Raw genomic sequence first — 23,007 nt, 5'->3', positions numbered from 1 at the left:
TGAAACGAATACAATAAAGAGCAATGCACCAGTGAATGCAAAAATCCTCCGTAGGGATGTATCTTCAACCACTGGCCATATACAACCACATGATCCTAAATAGTGAAGAAAGCCAGCTTCTTTGTATGGCAAGATTGAACTTCCTACTCCTGGATCATAATTCTGGTGTTTTGATTGGCCCCTGGGGCTAGGGTTTTTATTGGGCTTAGGCTCTGATTGGCTGTAAGAGTTTGGTCTCCTATTGGTTCTAGGGCTTAGGGCTAGTCTTAATGGTTAGGGCTAGGGTTCCCATTGGCTGAAGGTGTTGCCTGGATGTCGAGGCTAAGGGCTGAGTAGAGCGTACAGTGTCTCAGCTTGTGAGATCCGTGTAATTGAGTAAGCAAGGGCATATCGGTGTTCAATCAGTTATATAGAATAGCCAGTGATGGATGGTACCATAATGATCGTCCGGCACGAGGCTCAATGATGTGTAAAATCAAAACATAGCACCCCGCACAACAAAATCTAACGCACACACTACCTCATATTACTTTCTATCACAAACTTGAAACACACACCCACTCTCACCCTTTTTTCTGTTCAAATAATACACACCCTAAACCAACTCTACTGCCAAGCTTTCTCTCTTGCCCCCACACCTAACTCCTATATAGCAACTCGGCCTCTCACCCTTTTGACAATTTAGAACCTTGCAACATGACCCACATGCTGCACCACCACCCCCAACTCGTACACCGTCCACCCTAAACAGATGCAAACCAAACAAACATGCCACTCTTCACAACTTTGCATTTCCATATCTACTGCACAACAATGCAACAACAAAAAAACACCACTCACCAACTCACTCTTTTTTTGTTGAAATGTTTTTATTTGCTTTTTACAGTACATAAACACAAGCATGTCACAGAAGACCATCAGCCACCACCCTTCATCCCCCTGCCCTCCTCCTCCCTCCCACGAAACCATACTCCCGTCTTTCTCTCGACCGGGCTTTACATTGCTTCTCCAAGAGCCCCAAAATACTAAAACACATTCCCAGTTAGACCCGCCTCCCAACCAGAGCAGGCGAGTACCGCTCCCTCCCTGGTTCACAATCCTCCGTCCAAGCCATGGTATCGGCGCCATTTCCCCCATACTCTATTGAACTTCTTAGGGAACCCTCTTGCCTTGTACGTGACCCTCTCTGCTGCCATGTATAGGTCCATACCCCTCCTTCACTCATCCGTCCATGGCGGGGTAGAGGCCCCCCACGCCTGCGCCACATCCCTCTAAGCTACCACTAGAGCCAGAACTATGAAGATCATGAGGGGGCGGCTCAGGTCAATATTATTCGTTATGCCTAGCAGCACCAATTTAGGATCTGGCAGTAAGGTGACTTCCAGGACCTCCCCCCAACTCCCTCAGGATCTCCGCCCAATACGTCTTTATGACGGGCACAACCAGACAGTGTGGTAAAAATCCCCCCTCTCCTGACCACCTCTGAGGCACTGTGTGTCGCTAGCCCTCCCCATGTGGTGTAAACTTACCCTATCATAATACTCCCTGTGCAAGATTTTATACTGGATAAGCTGCAGGCGGGACTTGATGGCTACTTCCCTCGGGTGCATCAGGGCAGTCTCCCAATCCACCGTATCCATCTCCCCCACATCTTGCTCCCTCGATTCTCTGAGCTTTACCAGCCCATCCGGTATATTATTGATCAATGTTTTGTAAGTCAGGGAAACTGCCTTACATGGGATGTGTTCCTGCAACAGTCGCCCCTCCAGCCGTTCATACTCTGGTAAGGGCCCCACCAGCGCCTCCTCTGCCCGCCACGCATGTCGCAGCTGCGCATATCTAAAATACTGTGTGTGGTGCAGCCCAAATTCCGCCCTCAGGACCTGGAAGGACTTTAGTCCCCCCCCCCCTCTTCATCAGGTCCCCCAGTATGCTCACACTGCTCACACACTCACACACTGCTCACCCTACACACACATACACACACACACACACACACACACACATCCATCTTTGGCCAGCCTGGGTGGGAGGAGAGGCTCCTGCAGACGTAGCACTCTGATCGCAGCTCAGAAGGTGACTCGGCCCGCAGCACTTTCGCTTTCAGAGTCTGAGCCTGGCTGAGTCCAGAGCAGAGGGCGGAGTGGAAGCAAGTGGTGCTGGGGCTTGTAGTCTTGCGCTCGCCAACTGGTGTACTCTTCCCACCGGCCCTTGTCAGTCTGGGTACACCTGCCCACTTGGCATTGTGTGCTTCGGTACCCACTAGATGTTTTCCTGCTGTGTTGTGCTATTTGCTTTTTCACGTCATGTCAATTTGAAGCTTTTTCCAGGCCCGAGTATGTCTGTTTTCTTTCCACCTCATTGGTCCCAAAGGGCATGCAGGCAGTGAAAACAAGCTTTGTAAGTTATTGTTGGTCTACGTAGGGAGAGATAGCCCTAGAATGTCAAACAAGGTCTATTCCTCGTCAGAGTTGTAGTAGTTTGGACCCTATTGGTGGCGTGCAGCGCCTCAGATGGACGGGTAGATAATTTGTAAGTCTACACACTTTGTGCTTATGGCATATATGATGTTAATGCACTGAAAGCTATGCAAAAGGTGGAGGCGGCTGAAGCGATTAAAATGGAGTCTAGTGCAGACACTGGAAACAAAGTAGCTCGGCACACACACAGTTACCCAAATCCACTCCACACAAAAAAAAGCAGCACTGAAAGCGATCGCTTTCGAGATTGCCTTTGTAAAACGAGACCTAATGAGGGCAGCGGGGCTGGGAGCCAGCCTGAGCCCATGGCCTCCGCGCAGGGCTTACAACATGCTGTGCGAGCCAGACAGGCGGAGGGAGGGGGCAGGGCTAATTAATAACATCTCCAAATGATCCTGGGAATGCATGACACATACTTTTCAGGAAAGAGGGTAATGCTGTTCAGAGTTAGACCAAACGCATGCCAAAAAGCGTGCATTAATAATCCGGTTAGATACAGTGCACATTTAATGATGCGTTTGTTGAATATAGTCGTAGTCTGCACACTACGAACGCGACCTTCCCCGAGTACTGCCCGGTGGTAATTATTACCGCTGTTGCCCCATCTCGGGAGGGGGGGTCGGGGGGGGGGGGGGGTGAGATAAGAACTTGGAAAAGGATTTTCAAGGTACCCTCCGACATATCCTCTGTCACTCAGGGAAACCATCCCCTATTACATGGTACCAGACTTCGAACTATTCCAATGGAATGTCAACGTAAAATGCCGGCCCCGAGAAAAAACGTGTGGACTGGGCAGGGACGCCGGAGGGGGCGCAACTTCGGTCGTGTCGCTTTTTGTTAATGTTTTACCAGAAGCAGAAGTATTGTTAGCGCGATTTATAAACTAAGGAAGCCGCGATGATTGATGGTAGCCGATTGTTTTTAACTCTTTATTTTGTAGGAGGACATGCGTGTCCCCACCTTACATAACTCATGCCTTGGTTGAATAGAGCAACACGGCCACCTTCAAATGTGTGTTATTTCCATTTTGTATTTGATGATGCAGATCTTTCAAGTTCCCAGTATTCTTTCTTATATATGACAACGACGTGCTCATTCACCTTCCTTTGGTACAGGAGAGCAAGCGGCACTTCAGCCGATCGCGAAAGCGATCCAATTGTAAACAAACAAAAAAAAAAGCCCGCCAGTGGTGCGCGTGCGCCACTGCGAGCATATGTCTTCAATTATCGCGGCCGTGGTAATTGAAGACATATGGCCTCTGGTGCGTGTAACAGACACCAATAGGCCATGGGCGGAGCTACGCGACCGCCCATGGTGTGTTCTGTTTTAAAAGTGCACACAAAGGCCAATGAAAATACACCTAGGAAATAACACGCACGAGCTGCGTGGAATTTCCAGGTCCATTTTCAAAACCCCAGGAAAAGGACTCTGGCTGCGCGACACTGCTGCGAGACACTGCTACGCGACACTGCTGCGCACTGTATGCTACGCCCGAGACCTAAAAACATAGGTGGCACATGCTTCTCGGTTCAAGCAGCCAAACTGTGTAACTCTTTACTCCCAAGCATGAGATCCACAGATAGCTATCTTGTCTTCAAAGACTACTCGAGTTGGCTCTTCCCACACATAACCAACATTCTCGAACATAAATGTATAGCAAATCCTAGTGTACATAAGAATTTATTTGGATTATATGTATCAATATGTCTATACTTATGAATAAATGTGTGAAATAATTGTTTAGAAATGTAGATATTCACTATGACGGCTTAACAAATGTACATATTACTTAATATTTTGTTTAATATGTATATAGGCCACTGCATAAATAAGTACACTTTTATCTTAACTATCTACAGTTGCTTCACTATTGAATTACTTAAGGGACAAAAATACAATTAAAAAAATTCGCTTAAAGTACAGCAACACATGAAAGTCTGAGTTTATTAAATATAACTTAGATCTAGATCCTCATACATATTTACCTTCCATGTACTTATTTATCTTTATAAAGGCTTCTAGCAAGCCGAAACGCATCTCTCTAATGTCAGGGGTTGAGGGAGGACCTGAGAAAATAAATATTTGCCAAACCTTGACTACCTCGAGTCCGTGCCTTTTTCCATGGAGGTCTCTGTGGAAGTTCGAGTTTTGTTCATCTGTATATTTATTACTTTACTTCTAATTCAGCATCTCCAATGCACTATCATATATTTGCACTATATCTCTCTCAATATATCCTCTACCTCCACTCTGTGTTATTCCAAATCCCATTCTCCTACTATGATCGCCAAAATAACTTTCTAGACACTTCCCTCCTTGCATCATCTCAAACCTCTTTTACTATTCAGATCTCCCAAACACAGCTTTCTAAACCTTTCCTAGACTCATCTGATACTTCCTCTCTCCATAATCTGCTTCTAGAGACTTTCCTTCTCCATCTCTCCTTTAATCTTCCCAAACCTCTTCCTAATGCTTTGATCTCCAAATAAACACTTTCTAGACCCTTCCCTCTCTATTCCCTCCACTTTCCTTTTCAATACAACTAACACTCATATGTGCCCGCTCAAATTAATTTAATATTTACCTATAATAATTCACTAATAATACTTTTGTGTTCCGGAGTAGCATGTTAATCTCCAAAAAATGCTTCAGCCCCTCGTTGGGAGTAGTAAGCACTATATAAATTCAATTACACAAATCCAGATGTGGCTGGAACTGAAGAGCCTGAATTCAACATGGGTACATTAGTAGGCAAACAATGACTCTTACTATTTGCTGGTGAAAAGGACACAGCAAAGACCATGCAGAAGAGGAATGCATGGAAAGTGTGCAAGGACTCGGGCATTCAAAATAAGAGATGATGCTGTTCCTACTAGGGAAAGTATCGACTAAAACACCAGCCGCTGTCAGTCTCTGTCTTACACCTATGATAAATAAGACAACACTACATGGCCTCCGTTGAAGAATTAAGGCACAGACAACTAGTAGCACTTGAAGTGTGCTAAATAGACAAACAACCACCCCCAAGTGGTGGTGTTGTTCCCCACATTCACACAAACGCTGGTGACTCACTTTGCTTAGAAGTGGATGAAACTGAAAGCAGATAAATGATTGCTAAAAATAATAACCAAAGAAATCCCCAGAGTTGTGACAAATGGATTTCACATGTAAAATGACCGTAAATCCAGCTACAAAGCCTGCTTGATTTTGCTGAGGACCAAGAACACTAGCCCCATAAAAGCCTGAAATGTACTTAGAACTCAGCTCTACTACCGCCAAGAACAACTCTTTGAAACACATTGTAGGATCTTGTCCTCCTTTGACTACACCCGCCACCTTCCCCCTACTAACCCAACTTCATTACATTTGCAAAGGTTTTTAGGGCTCGCCTGCTGTGCGCATGCGCATAGCTGGCGAAGCTCTATAGGGGCTTAAATAAGCTTTACCTAGACTGGTGATTGACTGGCGATTTGATGCTGTGCCCGTGCGCTTTTAGGTCAATGTGCAAGCGCATTGACCTAAAATGCGCGTGCACATCATCAAATCGCCAGTCAATCACCAGCAGCACTCCTCCCCTGCTGCTTCACACCCTCATGCCGCTCTCCCCGCTCCGCCCCCTCCCTTGCCCGCCGTGTCGCATTTCTCATCCCCCCTCCCCACAGCAATGCCCTCAGCCGGCCGTACTTTCACTTTGACGGCCCTTGGCTTGACTATAATATGGCTGTGTCACCATTACAGACTTTATAGAGGTAAATACATTGCAGATAGCCATTCCTAACCCTGTAGTCGTAGAAATAACTATTCAGTTTCAAAACCTTTATTAGTTGGAAAAACATTTAAAAGCGCTTTCACTAATAATTTTTAAGTTCTGTGAATTTGCATCTAAAGTTAGAAACAACTGCTGCAGCGTACATTTTAATATCCAACCGGACTACAAAAATAAAGGAATTTTAACAGTGCAAAAATTACAAACGCATGTTATTGGCTTAAAACTAGCAACGCCCTTCCTGCTCTGCAGCACCCGGCTCCTGTTTTCATGCGTTGCCGTGTGGCTGATTCGCAGATGTGTTTTACTCCTGGTTTGGCTCTTGGGCAATCCATTTCTTGGCTTCAGCATCGCAGTGGCTTTCTTCCTCTGAGAATATTAGATACCCCAGGATACGTGCTGACTCAGTATTTTTCACTATTGTTTATTTAACACACAATAGGTCTGGGCAAAAGTTACGTCATTAGTACCAGTTTAACCCCTCAACAACGTGCTAACGAGTGTGCTGGTTTACATATTTTTTTTTTTTTGCAACTCGTGATACGTTTAAGATTTTAACATCATTTTTGTGTTTATATTCGTAAATTATTCATCAAACTGTGTATTACGTGGCAAGTGCAGTAAATCCATAAATATTCGAAAAATGCATTAGCCGTGCAATTGTTCCGTACATTCTGCCTTTAATTCCGTTTCATGGACAGTCTGGCAAAGACTTTCCAAAAGTTTTAATTTGCAGGCCTGCATCTTATTTAGTTGTGTGAGGTACCGTTTCAGTGTCTACTTTCCCCCTGCTACTTGGACACAACAGGGTTTTCGTGTGAGAAATCAGTAAGTTCGGAAATATTAATTTTCAATTCTTTCTTTCCAATGATTGTACATATATATATATATATATATATATATATATATATATATATATATATATATATATATATATATGTGCTACATTTATGTAGCATGCATTGTTACATTGGTTTGGCATCACAGTGCATCCAGTAGTCTACGAATCACGCACTAAATGGTTCGGAAGTTTCCACCCCAGGCCACATTCTGAATCTGCCTATGGAAATGTGATGTCTTGGTGGAAAGTGAACGTGTTAACAAGTTGTCCATGAAAGTTCTCGGTTTTTAATGGAAAGAGAAAGGCTGGAGTAAATCGATTAGTCTTGGTCAGTAAGTGTTTCCATTTCCCAGCAGATGCAGGTCTGGAGGTATCTGGTGGTAGCCTTCATTTTTGATGGATGCTATATTAACCGGCTAGTTGCATCTTTGGGCTGTGCTGGATGCAATTTCGGAGTCAAGTCTTCATGCGTTCTGTTGAATGATGGTTGTAGTTTGTGTGTTTGTGTGTCTCAGTATACTGTGAGCAGTCACACCCAAGTGTATAATGTGTCTTTGCTGTTGTTTTGTAACATTTATATACGGTTTGATACTCCTGTTTGGGGTGCTTTAGTGCATTTTTGGCTGGGTGGTGCTCTGCACTGTCGGGGAGTGTGCGATTAGCAGTGTTGTATTTGCCACCACACAGCTCCACCGATGCAGCCACCACACAGCTCCACCGATGCAGCCACCACACAGCTCCACCGATGCAGCCACCACACAGCTCCACCGATGCAGCCACCACACAGCTCCACCGATGCAGCCACCACACAGCTCCACCGATGCAGCCACCACACAGCTCCACCGATGCAGCCACCACACAGCTCCACCGATGCAGCCACCACACCGCTCCATCGATGCAGCCACCACACAGCTCCTCTGACACAGCTCCACCGATGCACCCACCACCCAACTCCACCGATGCACCCACCACACAGCTCCACCGACACAGCTCCACCGATGCACCCACCACACAGCATCACCTACACAGCTCCACCGAGGCACCCACCACACAGCTCCACTGATGCACCCACCACACAGCTCCACCGACACAGCTCCACCGATGCAGCCACCACACAGCTCCATCGATGCAGCCACCACACAGCTCCTCCGACACAGCTCCACCGATGCACCCACCACCTAACTCCACCGATGACCCCACCACACAGCTCCACCTACACAGCTCCACCGATGCACCCACCACCCAACTCCACCGATGCACCCACCACACAGCTCCACCGACACAGCTCCACCGATGCACCCACCACACAGATCTACCTACACAGCTCCACTGATGCAACCACCACACAGCTCCACTGATGCAACCACCACACAGCTCCACCGATGCAACCACCACACAGCTCCAATGCAACCACCACACAGCTCCACCGATGCAACCACCACACAGCTCCACTGATGCACCAAAAGACGCTGCACACTCACAAAACTGATTATTTCTCTTCTAAAATACTTAACGCGACTAATAAGTCGAAAGAAATTTTCAGGATTGTGACTGAGCTGTGCAATGACGAAAGAACTTCTCCCCCGGTCGTCCCCTCACAACCGCTCTGCAACTCCTTGAATGACTATTTTTATGATAAAATAGTGCTGATTAAGGATACTCTATCCAAGCTTCCAGCTTGTGCTCCGATAGATGATACCTTTTTAAATCCCCTTACCTTGCATTCTTTCCCTTTAATCACTGACCAAATCCTCCAAGATTTGCTCACTAGAGTTAAATCTGGATCTCCTCAGGATGTCTGCCCTCCTCAAATAATGAGAGAAATTGGTCGGGCACTCCCTAATAGCCTGCTCCCTTTGCTTAATAATTCCCTCATGTCAGGGACTGTCCCGAATAGTTTTAAACAGGCCTTGTTGATCCCTTTAAAAAAGAAACCCGGTATCGACTCCTCTGACCTCTCAAACTACAGGCCAATATCTCTACTGCCTTATCTATCCAAAATATTGGAGGCCCATGTGACCAATTGCCTATCAAGTTTTGTGGAAGCCTCTGGCTATTTACAACCTAACCAGGCAGGTTTCCGGCCTGGTCATTCTACTGAGGCAGTGATATTGGCCGTTCAGAACACCTTGAGGTCTAACGCTGACAGGGACCTGCACCAGGCCTTGGTGTTATTGGACCTGTCTGCCGCGTTCGACACGGTTGACTATACCATCTTGGTCAACCGTGTCGAACAGGCCGGACTTCGAGACTCGGCCTTGGCTTGGCTCAGGTCCTTTATTTCAGAACGTACCCAGTCGGTTCGACTGGGTTCTTTTACAGCCCCTAAAAACATTTCTTTCTGTGGGGTTCCCCAAGGATCTTCCTTGTCCCCTTTATTATTTAATTTGTATATGCGGCCTCTTTTGTTTTCCCTACGACAGTTTAAGGTTGATGTATATAATTATGCAGACGACCTGCAGTTGGTTTTTGTACTAAACGCACAGAATGTGGCCGAGGACTTTCGTGCAACTATGTCCTTTATCCAAAGGTGGATGTCTCTAAACCACCTTAAGTTAAATCCGGGAAAAACGGAGCTCATTCTACCTGGGAAGAGTGAGATCAGTTGGAGCCCTTGTTTTTGGCCATCGGACATGGGCTCGCCTCCAAAGAAATCCCGTACAATAAAAAGTCTGGGAGTGACTCTCAGTGAGGACCTTTCCTTGGAAAGTCAAATTGGTACAGTGGTCTCCTCGGGGTTTTTCCAACTGAGGAAGATCAAGAAAATAGCACATCTCCTCACAGGTTTGGCCTTAATTCAGACAGTCAGTGCTCTAGTCCTGTCTCATATCGATTTTTCAAATGGCCTCTATTTGGGGGCTCCTATTGGCCAACTGAAAAGATTGCAATACTTGCAAAATCAAGCTGCGAGACTTATTTGTAAAGTCCCGAAGTGGGAATCGATTAGACATGGACTGAAGACCTTGCACTGGCTGCCTGTGGAACAGAGAGCAACATTCAAGGTGGGCTGTATTGTGTTCAAGGCTTTGGAGGGCAAGGGTCCCATGTTTCTTAGACAACTGCTGCGTAAATATCAACCTTCGCAGCTTGAGATCTACCCACAAAGACCTACTTGAGGTCCCTCGTTTCAAAAGGAAACGTCAGGGAGGTAGCAGTTTTCAATTTTTGGCTGCTTCATTGTGGAACTCACTCCCCCTGACCCTGCGACACAGTAGGGACCTCCTTACCTTTAGGAAAGCATTCAAAACTATTCTTTTTTCACAGGCTTACTGTAAATAGTGATTTGTGTCTTTTATGTACTGTTATGTTTGATTCTCTCCAGCGCCAAGAAGCCTCCGGGCGTATGTGCGCTTAACAAATAATAAATAACATAACATAACTGATGCAACCACCACACAGCTCCACCGAGGCACCCACCACACAGCTCTACCGAGGCACCCACCACACAGCTCTACCGAGGCACCCACTACACAGCTCCAAGATGCACCCACCACACAGCTCCACAGCTGCACCCACCACACAGCTCCACAGCTGCACCCACCACACAGCTCCACAGCTGCACCCACCACACAGCTCCACCGATGCACCCACCACACAGCTCCACCGATGCACCCACCACACAGCTCCACCGATGCACCCACCACACAGCTCCACCGATGCACCCACCACACAGCTCCACCGATGCACCCACCACACAGCTCCACCGATGCACCCACCACACAGCTCCACCGATGCACCCACCATACAGCTCCACCGATGCACACACCTCCACCGATGCACCCACCACACACCTCCACCGATGCACCCACCACACACCTCCACCGATGCACCCACCACACACCTCCACCGATGCACCCACCACACACCTCCACCGATGCACCCACCACACACATCCACCGATGCACCCACCACACACCTCCACCGATGCACCCACCACACATGCCCCCACCACACATGCCCCAACCACACATGCCCCAACCACACATGCCCCAACCACACAGCTCCACAGATGCCCCACCACACAGCTCCACCGATGCACCCACCACACAGCTCCACCGATGCACCCACCACACAGCTCCATCGATGCACCCACCACACAGCTCCACCGATGCACCCACCACACAGCTCCACCGATGCACCCACCACACAGCTCCACCGATGCACCCACCACACAGCTCCACCGATGCACCCACCACACAGCTCCACCGATGCACCCACCACACAGCTCCACCGATGCACCCACCACACAGCTCCACCGATGCACCCACCACACAGCTCCACCTACACAGCTCCACCGATGCACCCTCCACCCAACTCCACCGATGCACCCACCACACAGCTCCACCGACACAGCTCCACCGATGCACCCACCACACAGCTCCACCTACACAGCTCCACCGATGCACCCACCACACAGCTCCACTGATGCACCCACCACACAGCTCCACCGACACAGCTCCACCGATACACCCACCACACAGCTCCACCTACACAGCTCCAGCGATGCACCCATCACACAGCTCCAGCGATGCAGCCACCACACAGTTCCACCGACACCGCTCCGCCGATGCACCCACCACACAGCTCCGCCGATGCACCCACCACACAGCTCCGCCGATGCACCCACCACACAGCTCCGCCGAGGCACCCACCACACAGCTCCGCCGAGGCACCGACCACAGAGCTCCGCCGAGGCACCCACCACAGAGCTCCGCCGAGGCACCCACCACACAGCTCCGCCGAGGCACCCACCACACAGCTCCGCCGAGGCACCCACCACACAGCTCCGCCGAGGCACCCACTAAGCTCCACCAATGCACCTACCACACAGCTCCACCAATGCACCCACCACACAGCTCCGCCGTGGCACCCACCATACAGCTCCACCGATGCTCCAACTAAGCTCCACCAATGCACCCACCAAACAGCTACACCGATGCACACACCACTCAGCGCAACCACAGCATCATTGGTTCAAATATGTTCTTTCAATTTTTCAAGCTTTCACGCTTTATTACAAATCACAAAAAGATGTTAATATTTCACTTCTGTTCTTGGATTTTCGTCACAATAAAAAACACTGAACATAATCTTCACAAATGTTATTTACAAAAGTTTAAGCTATTGCCATTACAAATTAAATAAATAATTAAGTATTAATTATTTTAAAAAAATAAAAGCCATTGTTATTTGTAATATCAATACATCTAAGTCACGTAAATACAAAACATGTTGCATTGCAAATGCTATAGGTGTCACATTTGCGAAAGTTATAACTATTGGCATTGTAAATGATAAAGCTATTAATTTAGCTATTTTAAAAAAAACACATAAATAAAAATAATTCATTTATAACACCAATAGCTCAAACTTTCCTAATGCGAGCCCTATTGCATTTCCAATGCTAGTTCCTTATTGTACTCAAAGGTACTTTGTTGCACAATAGCAATAAATAAAGTTGAATTAAAACATTTGGTACTAATGATGGAGGAAGGAAGTCAATGTAATAGCTCACTGCATGGGTTCCTGAACAAATACATTGCCGTAAAGTGCTTAACCTTGTTGTTTTCCCATCTAGTCCAATCTACACCTGGTACACAATGATATTTCACATTATTGATTTTACTCCCCACCATAGATTTTAATAGTTTACGGAAATGTTTGATAACAAACTGATTTCTCTTTCCATTCTTCTTGTAGAGTCCCATAAAAAGCGCAATTTGCTCAGTTGAAAACACCTCCATTATAAATTTGCATTCCTCAGCATTTACATGTACATCTTTTCATGTTTGATATTTAAAAACGGTCAGGGAGGGTGTGTGGCTTGACCGGGATTGGTACAGGACGTGGAAGTTCTGGGCTTCTTCTGCCCTCTGGCCCTAAAGCATCTTAAAGCTTCGTCTTTGCCCTAAATTTCTGCTCAGAGGTGCTGGAACAACTCCTGAGCAATACAGCTTCTGGGACATAGGTTGTGTCCCTTGAGTCTCTTTAACAGCGAAGTAGCAGCTAGTCTCCGGCCCTCCTAACAATGGCTCACCTGCAGGGATCAGGGCTTGGAGCTCGAACTCCAGTTGTTTATTGACTATTACATTTATCTTTTTTCCTACCATAGGATCAGCTTACCAGCTTTGCTCCTGGCCTCTCGCCCCCTCCCTTCACAAGCTCTCCTCCGTCGAGGGAGACACCGCGATAGGGTCTGGTAATTCTCCCCTCACCCACTATGTAGTGGTTCACACAGTTGTGCCCTGTTGGCCCCTTAGTTTCTCCCTGCATATCCCTACATTCTCCCCTTCCCCACTAGGGCTCTTAACTTCTGCTGTGACCATTACGATATGTAGGAGGCACAGGGGAACTTCTCTCCACCAACCCTGCTCCGGAGATCGCTCTCGGTTATCGACAGGCGTGCAGTGTTTAATCTCTTACATGACCACCACACATGACTTGCAACTACTCTCCTTTTACTTCCGTGGGCTTAACTTTCCTTGCAAACAGCACCAGGTCTGGCGTTAACTCATGCAGTGCAAACCCGGCATTATCCTCTTGCAGGAGACTCACTTGTTTCACACTGATTGCCACTGTATGGCTCACTCTAAGTATCCATACCAACACTGGGCGTACACTAACTCCAAAACCCTGGGAGTTGCCATACTCTGTTAGAGGGGCTACTACACAAAAGTTATTAAATTGACCAGAGATCCAGGTTGGAGATTCCTCACTTTTGACTATGGAGAGGGGTAAAGACACCCTAATGCTTTTCAACCTCCAAAATCCAAACTAGGTGCAAAATGCATTTATAGGTCACACACACTCTGAACTACTAAGGGTGAAATTATGGGGATGGGGGGGGGGGGAGAAGATATTTTAACTTGGTTTGAGGCCTGCTCTTTATAGTAATACCAAAGGTGATGGGCGGAGCATCTGAACCAATCAAACACTCACACCCAGTCAACAGATCTGGGTTTACACCACCCCCTTTTGTACCGCTTTGTTCGCCATAAGTTGGCAGGTTATGCTCAGACGTGAGTCCCTTGCTCACTTTGCCACTGGATTCAAGCAAGCCTGGCTGAAGACGGCTGTAATGCCAGAAACCGGTCCTCGGAAGCTTGTTTCCGGTCCAGGGAAGGCATGGCTTGGCAGTTCAGGCTGGGCTGTTCCCATGAGGCACAGGGTCAGACTGATTTGCATATGGCCATGTCTGAACTGGGGTGGTGTGGAGTGCAAAAAAACGATGGATTTCGGCCCAGATCTCTGTACTGGGGTGAATGTATGACATTGTCCTGCATTCTGTCCATCAACTGTGGTTTTTGCACTTGATAGTAATACAACACATGTACAGGGCACCGGAGCAATGTCTGAGATACTTGGCTCAAAGATGCGGTTATCTTACTCCTACATTGACAACTGGTTTGTCACCCCCGCTCCCTTTACTGAATACCCTCACCTCTGCGCAGATATCTTATATTTCCATCCTGGATCGCTTGCATGTTATACTTGTATGGACACCGCACGCTGGTGCCTCCCACTCAACTCTTGAGGGACCCTGTTGACAAGGCAGCTATACAAGATTCTATCACAGAATACTTTGCAATTTACTCTCCACCTTATCCCCCCCCACCCTCCTCCCCCTAATGTCCTCTCGGACGGGTTTAAAGTCACCATTCGCTGAGTGATGACCTCCATTTCCTAACTCTGGGCACATCAGGTTAATAAGGGCAAGTGCTCCCTTCTTGCTCTCAAACACAAATATTATGAGGGAGAAGATAGGGTGGGCTTTCTTCTCGCACGTAGACTGCAACACCAGCACGCAAGGTCACACATTGCTAAGAATCAGATGGGCTACTCTGGTTGGGCTGTCAGTCAAACAAATGAACGAGGATTTTCAAGCCTGGTATCAGAACCCTTACACCTTAAGAGGGGTGAGGATTCAACTGAGATTGCCACGTACCTCCATTGCTCTCCCTGGCAGCCCCAAGCCCCTTCCCAGTCTCGTGACTTAGAAGAACCTTACTCTGCAGAGCTTCACAGGGCTCTCCACAAACTCCCCAAAGGTAAATTCCCCCTGGCCCAGACGCCCTCACCCTGGCCTTTTACATGGTCATCCTGCCTAAACAGCAAGCTCATCTGTTCACATTCTACATTTCATTCACCCATGCCACAGGTTTTACACCGATCCAGTTCCAAAATTGCATTGGTCCCCAAAGAGGGCAAAGACCGAACGCTCTGTTCATCTTACTGCCTGATGGCTCTTTTGAATACAAATGCAAAACTTAACGCTAAGATGTGGGCCTTCTGTTTCGAAAACCTTCTTCCTGAGAAAATAGACCCAGATTAGGTGGGCTTTACACAACATCAACAGGGATCTGACCACATTCGACACCTTACACACCTAATCAAAAAGGTCCAATCCCCGCTCTTTTCCTTTTCCCTTGATGCGGAAAAGGCTTTTGACTGGGTGAGCTGGGTTTTCTTAAGTGGTCCTCCAGAAAGTAGGATTAGGCCTGGTCAGGGTTTGCAAGATCATGGCCTCATACTTGGTACCTGCCACTTCCATCAGCATCAATGGCCAGACTAACGTTTTCCCTCTGTCCTGTAGCACATGACCATATTGCCCCCCATTCCCCCACTTCTATTTGCCCTTGTGGTAGATCTGCTTGCCATCCACCTGCAACACTCAGCTGATATCTAGGCTGTTCCCTTTGGAGGACACAATCATAAAGTTCTATTATATGCTTGAAACATTCTCCTTGCTGTAGCGTGCTCCACCTTTCAGAGGACCTCCAACTTTGTACAGTACCTAGGCCTCACGGTCACAAACTCTTTAGCCATTGGGACGCTGGTGGATTGGCCACACTACCGGAAGGCAATCCTGGAGGACCTTTGGCTTTGGAGAACACTTCACATCTGTTTAGGCTGCATCAGTGTGGTAAAAACAAATGTTCTTCCCCGGCTTCTTTAGCTATTTCAGTCCTTGCCCAACTTCATCCCCTCTGAAGACATTAAACTAGTACAGGCAGACCATAGCTCCTAAGTTGCCTGGAGTATTACTGGGCTGTACATCTACCTTATATTTCTGAGTCGGTGGTGCTGGCGATGTGGAACACAAGTGGGTGACTTCCATCCCGTATGGTGGGTGTGCCCTTCCATAAAAATCTTTTGGAAGGAGATCCTGAGTTATATTAGGGGCACTCTGAGCTACCAGATACCTAACATGTGCTCATCTTGGGCATCTGCCCCACATTTGTGACTGCCATGACCCACGCAGGCTGGTATTTGGGTCGCCACATTACCAGTGTGGCAACACTGCTCATATCCGGAGCCTGGTCGCTCCCCCTCAGCAGCATAGTGGTTCACACAACTCTGGCGCACCATTACATTGGAGCAGATGGCACACAAACTGTCCCTCACGGATAAGAGATTCCTACGCCTCTGGACACCTCTTATTGAATATATGTCCCGCTTAGAATGTTTGTGCTTCCAGAATCCCAGACTGCGTGCACTTCTCCTGTTTAATACATCGGGGTAATGAAAAGCCTTTCTCCCTGCCCCCTTATGGGTCTGCTGGCATACGCTTTCGCAGCAAGCAATGCTTTCCCCTTTTTATTTCCTACACTTTCACGGACATGAGACACTGACTGGGGACACTATAATCTTCTTCCACCTTTTCCTTCACCCTATTTTTTGTTGTTGTATATTCAGTAGATTCGCTCTTCAAATAGACCCACATCATCAAAAGACTGCAGAGGAAGGGCCCCTCCTTAGGCTGTCCTAAGCTTCTTAATACGACTTCACGTGTATATCTTAAACCCTCTCCCTTCCAGGAGTCTTTCACTATTGTATTGTAATACTTGTATTTGATCTTAAGTGTACTGCTACCGCTATGTAAAGTACTTTCTTTTTTTCTTCTAACTGCAATCATACTGTAATGTTTTTGAAAATTCAATAAACTGTACTTGAGTAAAAACTGTTGGTGAGACTAGGCTCTACTCACATTCTATGTATATCTTCATCAATGTACTAGCATGCAGTATGTTGCGCCGCAACACTTTCACTACCATTCTTTTTAACATCAGTAATCTTTTAGAGATTATTTGCCTGTGTACCTGTATTATGTCATGCAGCACGTAAAATATCCAGTTATGTCTAATAAAACCAGCACTATCATAACCTGACCCATATCACCGAAGTTATGTGTACCTTTGTTTTAATGTTTAGTTGCTAGTAAAGTAAGCTGCCGACTTAACTTGATATACTATAAACTGCTTACTGATCGCAAATGTTAGTACTGAAAGTGCTGTTTAAGTTTTAGACTTAATGTATTTCGGCCCTCCAGTCTTGTGTGACTTTTTCGTAGCATATCGACTGGCAGGCTTTTGTAACTAACCCACTATCTAAATGCAGAGTTTCTTGTCAGCAGTTGGTAATTGAATGTGATAGTTTAATACGATAGTCTAATTCAGTTGACTAAATGTAATTTCTTCTTTTAGGGTTTCCAGTTCCTGAGATGGCAGCCCCTTCTGCTTCCAAAGTAGTGCTAAAAAGCACCACCAAGATGTCACTCAACGAGCGGTGAGGAAGCCAAAAGCAACTTCAGCTCATAAATACCAAATTCACATTTGCATTCTTGGTGTCTGAACAACTATGCCCTGCATTAATCTAACTAAATGCAAGCAGATGGCATATCCCTGTCCGTCACAGCAGGCGTGGGACACAGGAGCATTAAAGGGGCATTTATATGGATGGATGTTATCAGTAACCTTTAATACGGTATTTGAAAAATTAATGTGGTGGGATGTGTCTTGAAAAGAAAGCCTCACACCCTCCTTTTATTTTTTTTCTTCCACATGTTTTATATTTATAGATTTACAGCTGCAGCCTGGGTAGCATGTTACCCTGTGCTGTTTAGGGCTTCCTGCTCTGTCCAAGGCTGACACACTCTTGTGTGGTCTCGTCTGTAAGAGGCATGATGCAGGGCCCAAACCAGTCCGAAAGCCCTTTAACTCAGTTCTGGGGCTTTGTAAGAGGCAAATGCTTTGCTTTCTTGTATCCTCCTCATTTCCATTGCTTATACCCATCCCTCTTGTATTCTCTGCCAATCTGATTTACCCCACCCAATCAAGTGTTTCCTTTCTATGATTTCCTTATATTTTTGCTTGTGTTAATAGAATTTTGGTCGACTAATAATTTGTCATGAATGTGCATATTGTATTGAATGCTTGCTGAGTGGTGACTCACTTTATTGTAGGTTATGGTTGACCAGTGTTGGTAGTTCAGAGAGTCATGGGGTTTGCATCTATTGGTAGTATCTAAATATGATTTTCATACATCTTTTAGAAATAGGAATTGAACTCCATACTCCTGGCAAGGTATGTCACATGGAATGGCGACTCGCTCTGTTTAAAGGTTTTGACTTTGTTTCTAAATTGGCAACCTGAAAACGTACTTTAAACGTTTTGTACTTGAGCATATTTTTGAGGTTTGCATAGAAAATGCATTATTTTTCCCTGGTGGCTGCAATACTCAGTAGTTTATTAATCCTTTCATTTTATGGGGGTATTCCGATGAGTTGTTGAATCCTCTATTGACATTCATTGTGCCCAATCCCTGATGTTTAGTATAGGAGAGAGGAACACAACAACTGAGGATGCTCATATATGGCAGAGAAGCCAGAATAGGAACATGATTGAAGAATTGGGTACTGATCAGATTTCTCTTAAATGCTGCTGCATTTAAAGTCTTGCTGCAGGCGCTTTCCAAAAAGGCTGTTTTTGCACAAGGACTACCAGAACATATTACATTTCCAGTTATTGTTAGACTGGCAAACCCCAGGAAACATCTGTAATCACCAATTCTAAATTATGAGTTTTACCACGCCGTTTTCTTGTGAGGAGTTGAGAAGTTTTTGAAATTCAGTTTGTCTTAGTTGTCTTGCTGTGTGTAACCTTTCACCCCTTTCTGCTCTGCCATATCTGCTTGTTCGTCTTCATTTTACCTAAAATAGCCTGGCAAAGGTACTTTATTTCTCTCTATCACCCTCAAATTGCTTTGTGGCATATAACGTCATTCCAAAGGTTTTTCTTCCTGCACATTGGTGGTAGCCAAAGCGTGCGTACGCTCGTCTGGCATGATCGAAGTGTACCACAGTGTTTTACATAAATGACATGGCATGTGGCACTTCAGTCTCGAGCCATTCAATGCCATTGAATGTGTTTAATGCAGCTTGATTTAAATCCACATTTTGTTCGACCTTGAAGCTTTACTAATATGCTGAAGAACAAACAGCCGATGCCAGTGAATATTCGTGCTACCATGCAGCAGCAGCAGATAGCCAGTGCCAGAAACAGAAGACTGGCCCAGCAGATGGAGAACAGGCCTTCTGTGCAGGCTGCTCTCAAACTGAAACAGGTGAGTGAGAGTGTGTCTGAGTGGAAATGGCAGCAGATGATTGCCTTTCCTCAGTGAGGCAAAGTTGTAGGGAGAACAGTAAAAGAACAAGCACACTGTCTGGAGTGGATCCAACAACTTGCGTGCCATCTAGTATAAGCAAAACTATTCCACATTGGCCACACAATTCAGCAGAAGTACACAGTATGGAGGAGATGGTAGTTAATCAGCTACACCTGTGTACAGACAACTTAAATCACATGTATGTATTTTTATTCCACTGAAAACATTTTCATACATCTATTGATGCTGTTTTTGAAATGCAGATATTCCAAAGGTTTCTTTGGAATATCTGCATTTCAATAACCGTGTCCATGGTCTTTCCAAATTATCCCAGCTAGAGTTGGTACATGAGTTGGTCTTATGAAAGTAATGGGTTATAATCCTATTTGACAGTGTTGCCCCCTCTATCTAATTCCACATTTTATTAATGGGTCATGGTTGAATTTTATTTCTGATCCCTGTATATCTGAACCTAAGGATTAAATCATGTGGCAAGTGAAAATGTTTACCACTTTTGTCTTCAGTTTGGGTTTACACCCATATAAATTGTTTTGAACTGGAGCAGTAATTACCTTGATTCTTTTTTCTTTATTTTATTTTTTTAATCCAATGTTTTTTTTCTGGTAGAGTTTAAAGCAGCGCCTGGGTAAAAGTAACATTCAGGCACGATTAGGACGGCCAGTAGGAGCTCTGCCGCGTGGAGTTATTGGAGGAAGAGGGGCCGTTCTAGGACCTCGTGGCTTGGCCAGGGGAGGTGTGCGCGGAGTTCGAGGAGTGCGGGGACTGCCCAGAGGAGGAATGGCGCTCAGAGGTCTGTGACATCTGGTTACTTAATCTGATTTTTAACCTTTACTCGTAGATTCAACAAATATTGATCCTTGATGGTTTTCAGCACCTTTCAGTGTTTTATTTGGCTGGTCGACTGATTACCTCCACCCCCCGATATTGTTGGTGTGCTACGTTGTCAGTCACAGAAGAATTTGGCGTTAAATATGTAATGGTGTCAGTCTTTCTATTCATGAAGTTCTATTTAAAGGAAACACCTCAATGTATCTGACCTAGCCTGGGCCAAAAAGTTTGCTTTGCTTTTATATTATCTTCATTGTAGGAAGCTGTCTTTTTATGTTGTGTACCAAATTGAGGTACGCTATGTAGAAAGTCCAGACGACCCATATTGGCTTGCAGGGTTTACATGTGGCTCACTGGTTAGAGGCGGCAGACCCGAAGGCAGAGGAGGGCCCGGGACCCCTGATCCCCGATGCGGCAGGGTCGTGAACCAGGGTCAGCGGACTCGATGATTCTCGCCTCAGTGCCTACTCTAACCAGGGATCACACTCGGCAACTCTGGGCATTAGCTTGCCTCATCTCCACAACGGCCCCCCACAAACGCCAGGGATGCCTTGTTTCACCTTGGAGATACCCAGGAGGGAACATCTCACAGGGAAAGCCAGGACGGGTTCCCCAGCTGTCTATAGCGCCAGGACTCCTCCGGGTAGCAGTGCGCTTTACAAGACACACACATTTACATTTACACTCTCAAATGCTCTCTCTTGTGGTAGTGTGGGCGAACAGTTTAGGCTTATCAGAGGGTTGTGTTAAAGCATTTGTTGATCAAACAGTCAAAAAATGAAACCCACTCAAAAAGAAACATGGGACCAATTAAAAAAAAAACATGTATTTTTTAAAATATTTTTTTAACACCAAGAGCTTAAATCTTATGTAAGTACTTTTTGAGATAGTGATTTACAAGAAGAGGGAAATGCACTGTATTTGCAGAATACGTGTTCATATTATTCTATGGAGAAAAACATATTGCATACAGTCACATGTCAGTGACTTACAGGACTGTGCGTCTGGACTTCAGGTAAGTAGGGGCCAAGGTCCAGGGCAACACCAACAGGTCACCGCAGTATGCTCTGGGTGCAGGGGTGCTTTAGGTGTCTGTAATCCCGTTGAAGTCAATGGGGAAGGGTACCTGTAAAAAGAAGCTGCAAGTGGGAACTGGGGTACCAGTCCGGTTGAATCCAAAGAGAAGCACAGTTCTTTAGGGTCTCTGGAGCTTGGATTCACTGCCGGTTAAACTGGACTCTGGCTGTGTGGCTTTTGTGCAATGGTCCGGTGGGTTGTGGTGGTCGGAGGTGCCCGGTTCCGGTGACGTTTCAGAAGGAGGCTGCAGGCGGGGACTGGACGACCATACATGTCAGCTACATCCACCCTAACCCCTGAGATTAAGGTTGATTCAGTGTGCTCTTTGACCTGGTCAGGGCACACTAAGGATTCCACCTGGGAAATCACCACCTCCGCCGTAAATGGGGATGCACTAGAGGGAGCATTTTTGAGGCAGGATGTGTCCCCAGTATGGTGTCAATTGGCTTTGCAATTGAAACACTAAGACTTTTTGGGATCCCCGTTCTTACCTACTCTTGGACTGTGAAGTGTCTCTGGGCCTACCTTTCTGATGGACCTTTAGAAGGCTCTTTATCTTTTTCCTTAGACTGTCCCATGTCTTTCGTGGGAGGTGGGGGGTGGGCGGGTGGTGTGGATTAGCAACACCTTACTTTTGGTCTCCCTCTCCATGAGACTTATTGGACACCCTTGTCGTGACCCAGTGGTCAGCCTTCTCTCAATTCCTGAAGAGAGACTAAACCCAGGTCCACCAAGTATTGATGCAATTTTTCAGAAGTACAGTTACTTAACGGATGCTCTTTTAAAATTAAATTATAAAGCAGATCTTAGTCTTGCACTGTACTCCCTTTTTACCAACCACCTAGTGTTAGGACTGTAAACTTCAAAATCAGCCCAGGGCTGACTCAAGGTTTTGTGAGCCTCCCTGAACGTAATTCTATATTACGTGGTAAGCTCTCAATCAGGGTATCCTCCATGAGGTCTGTAGGATTAGCTTCATTCAGTGTCCGGAGTCTATCCCCTGCACTTTACGCAGAACAACTCCCAAAGTAGAGAGCCCCAGTATCTCTGGCGTAACATCATTTTACATGCCCTCTCTAAGGCAGTAAACCATTTGGTGATGTCATCAAAAGTTTCTTCTTTCTCCCAATTCATTTTACTGTCACCACTTTTTGATCCTAAAACCAACTAAGAGCTTTCCCTGGCCACGATTTTCACCTCAAGGGCTGCTCTTTTGGCTAATCTCACAAGCACGAAGTCCCAATTCTCCAGCTCTTCATGCTGTCCTGAGTGGCCTGGCCTACCCCCAGTAGGGGCAGGCACTACAGGTACAGCTCAAAGATAGATGTGCATGATTTCCTCACCATCTTCTCTAGTTAGGTTGGAGGCCACCCCACCCCTCGCCGAAGTACTGTCTCCAGGCTCACTTTCACCAACTACCTCCTCATTTAGAGGGTTGCCAGTGTCCTCTGTAAGATGAGTGGCATCAAACTCTGCAAGAAGCTCCTGGACCTTTTATTTTATCGGGTTTGAGCCTGTTTCGTGTTATCGTTTTTACAGAGGATCCTAAA

At 46.3% G+C, this 23,007-nt stretch overlaps 1 protein-coding gene across 6 annotated transcripts in view; it reads left to right on the top strand.

The window, feature by feature from the left end:
* Nucleotides 1-23,007, top strand: part of CHTOP (chromatin target of PRMT1) — a 100,385-nt gene that overhangs the window by 5,298 nt on the left and 72,080 nt on the right. For all 6 annotated transcript variants that reach the window (XM_086947566.1, XM_086947568.1, XM_086947569.1 and 3 more), the window contains 3 exons: nt 17,572-17,653; nt 19,339-19,489; nt 20,159-20,342. In XM_086947566.1, the coding sequence (XP_086803692.1) occupies nt 17,589-17,653; nt 19,339-19,489; nt 20,159-20,342 (400 nt within the window). In that variant the 5' untranslated portion in view covers nt 17,572-17,588. The remainder of the gene's footprint in view (nt 1-17,571; nt 17,654-19,338; nt 19,490-20,158; nt 20,343-23,007) is intronic.

The sequence above is a fragment of the Lissotriton vulgaris genome, chromosome 12, assembly GCF_964263255.1.
Source record: "Lissotriton vulgaris chromosome 12, aLisVul1.2, whole genome shotgun sequence".
NCBI lineage: Eukaryota > Metazoa > Chordata > Amphibia > Caudata > Salamandridae > Lissotriton > Lissotriton vulgaris.
Note: the sequence above shows the minus strand (reverse complement) of the source record. Positions and strands in the feature narration are given on the sequence as shown.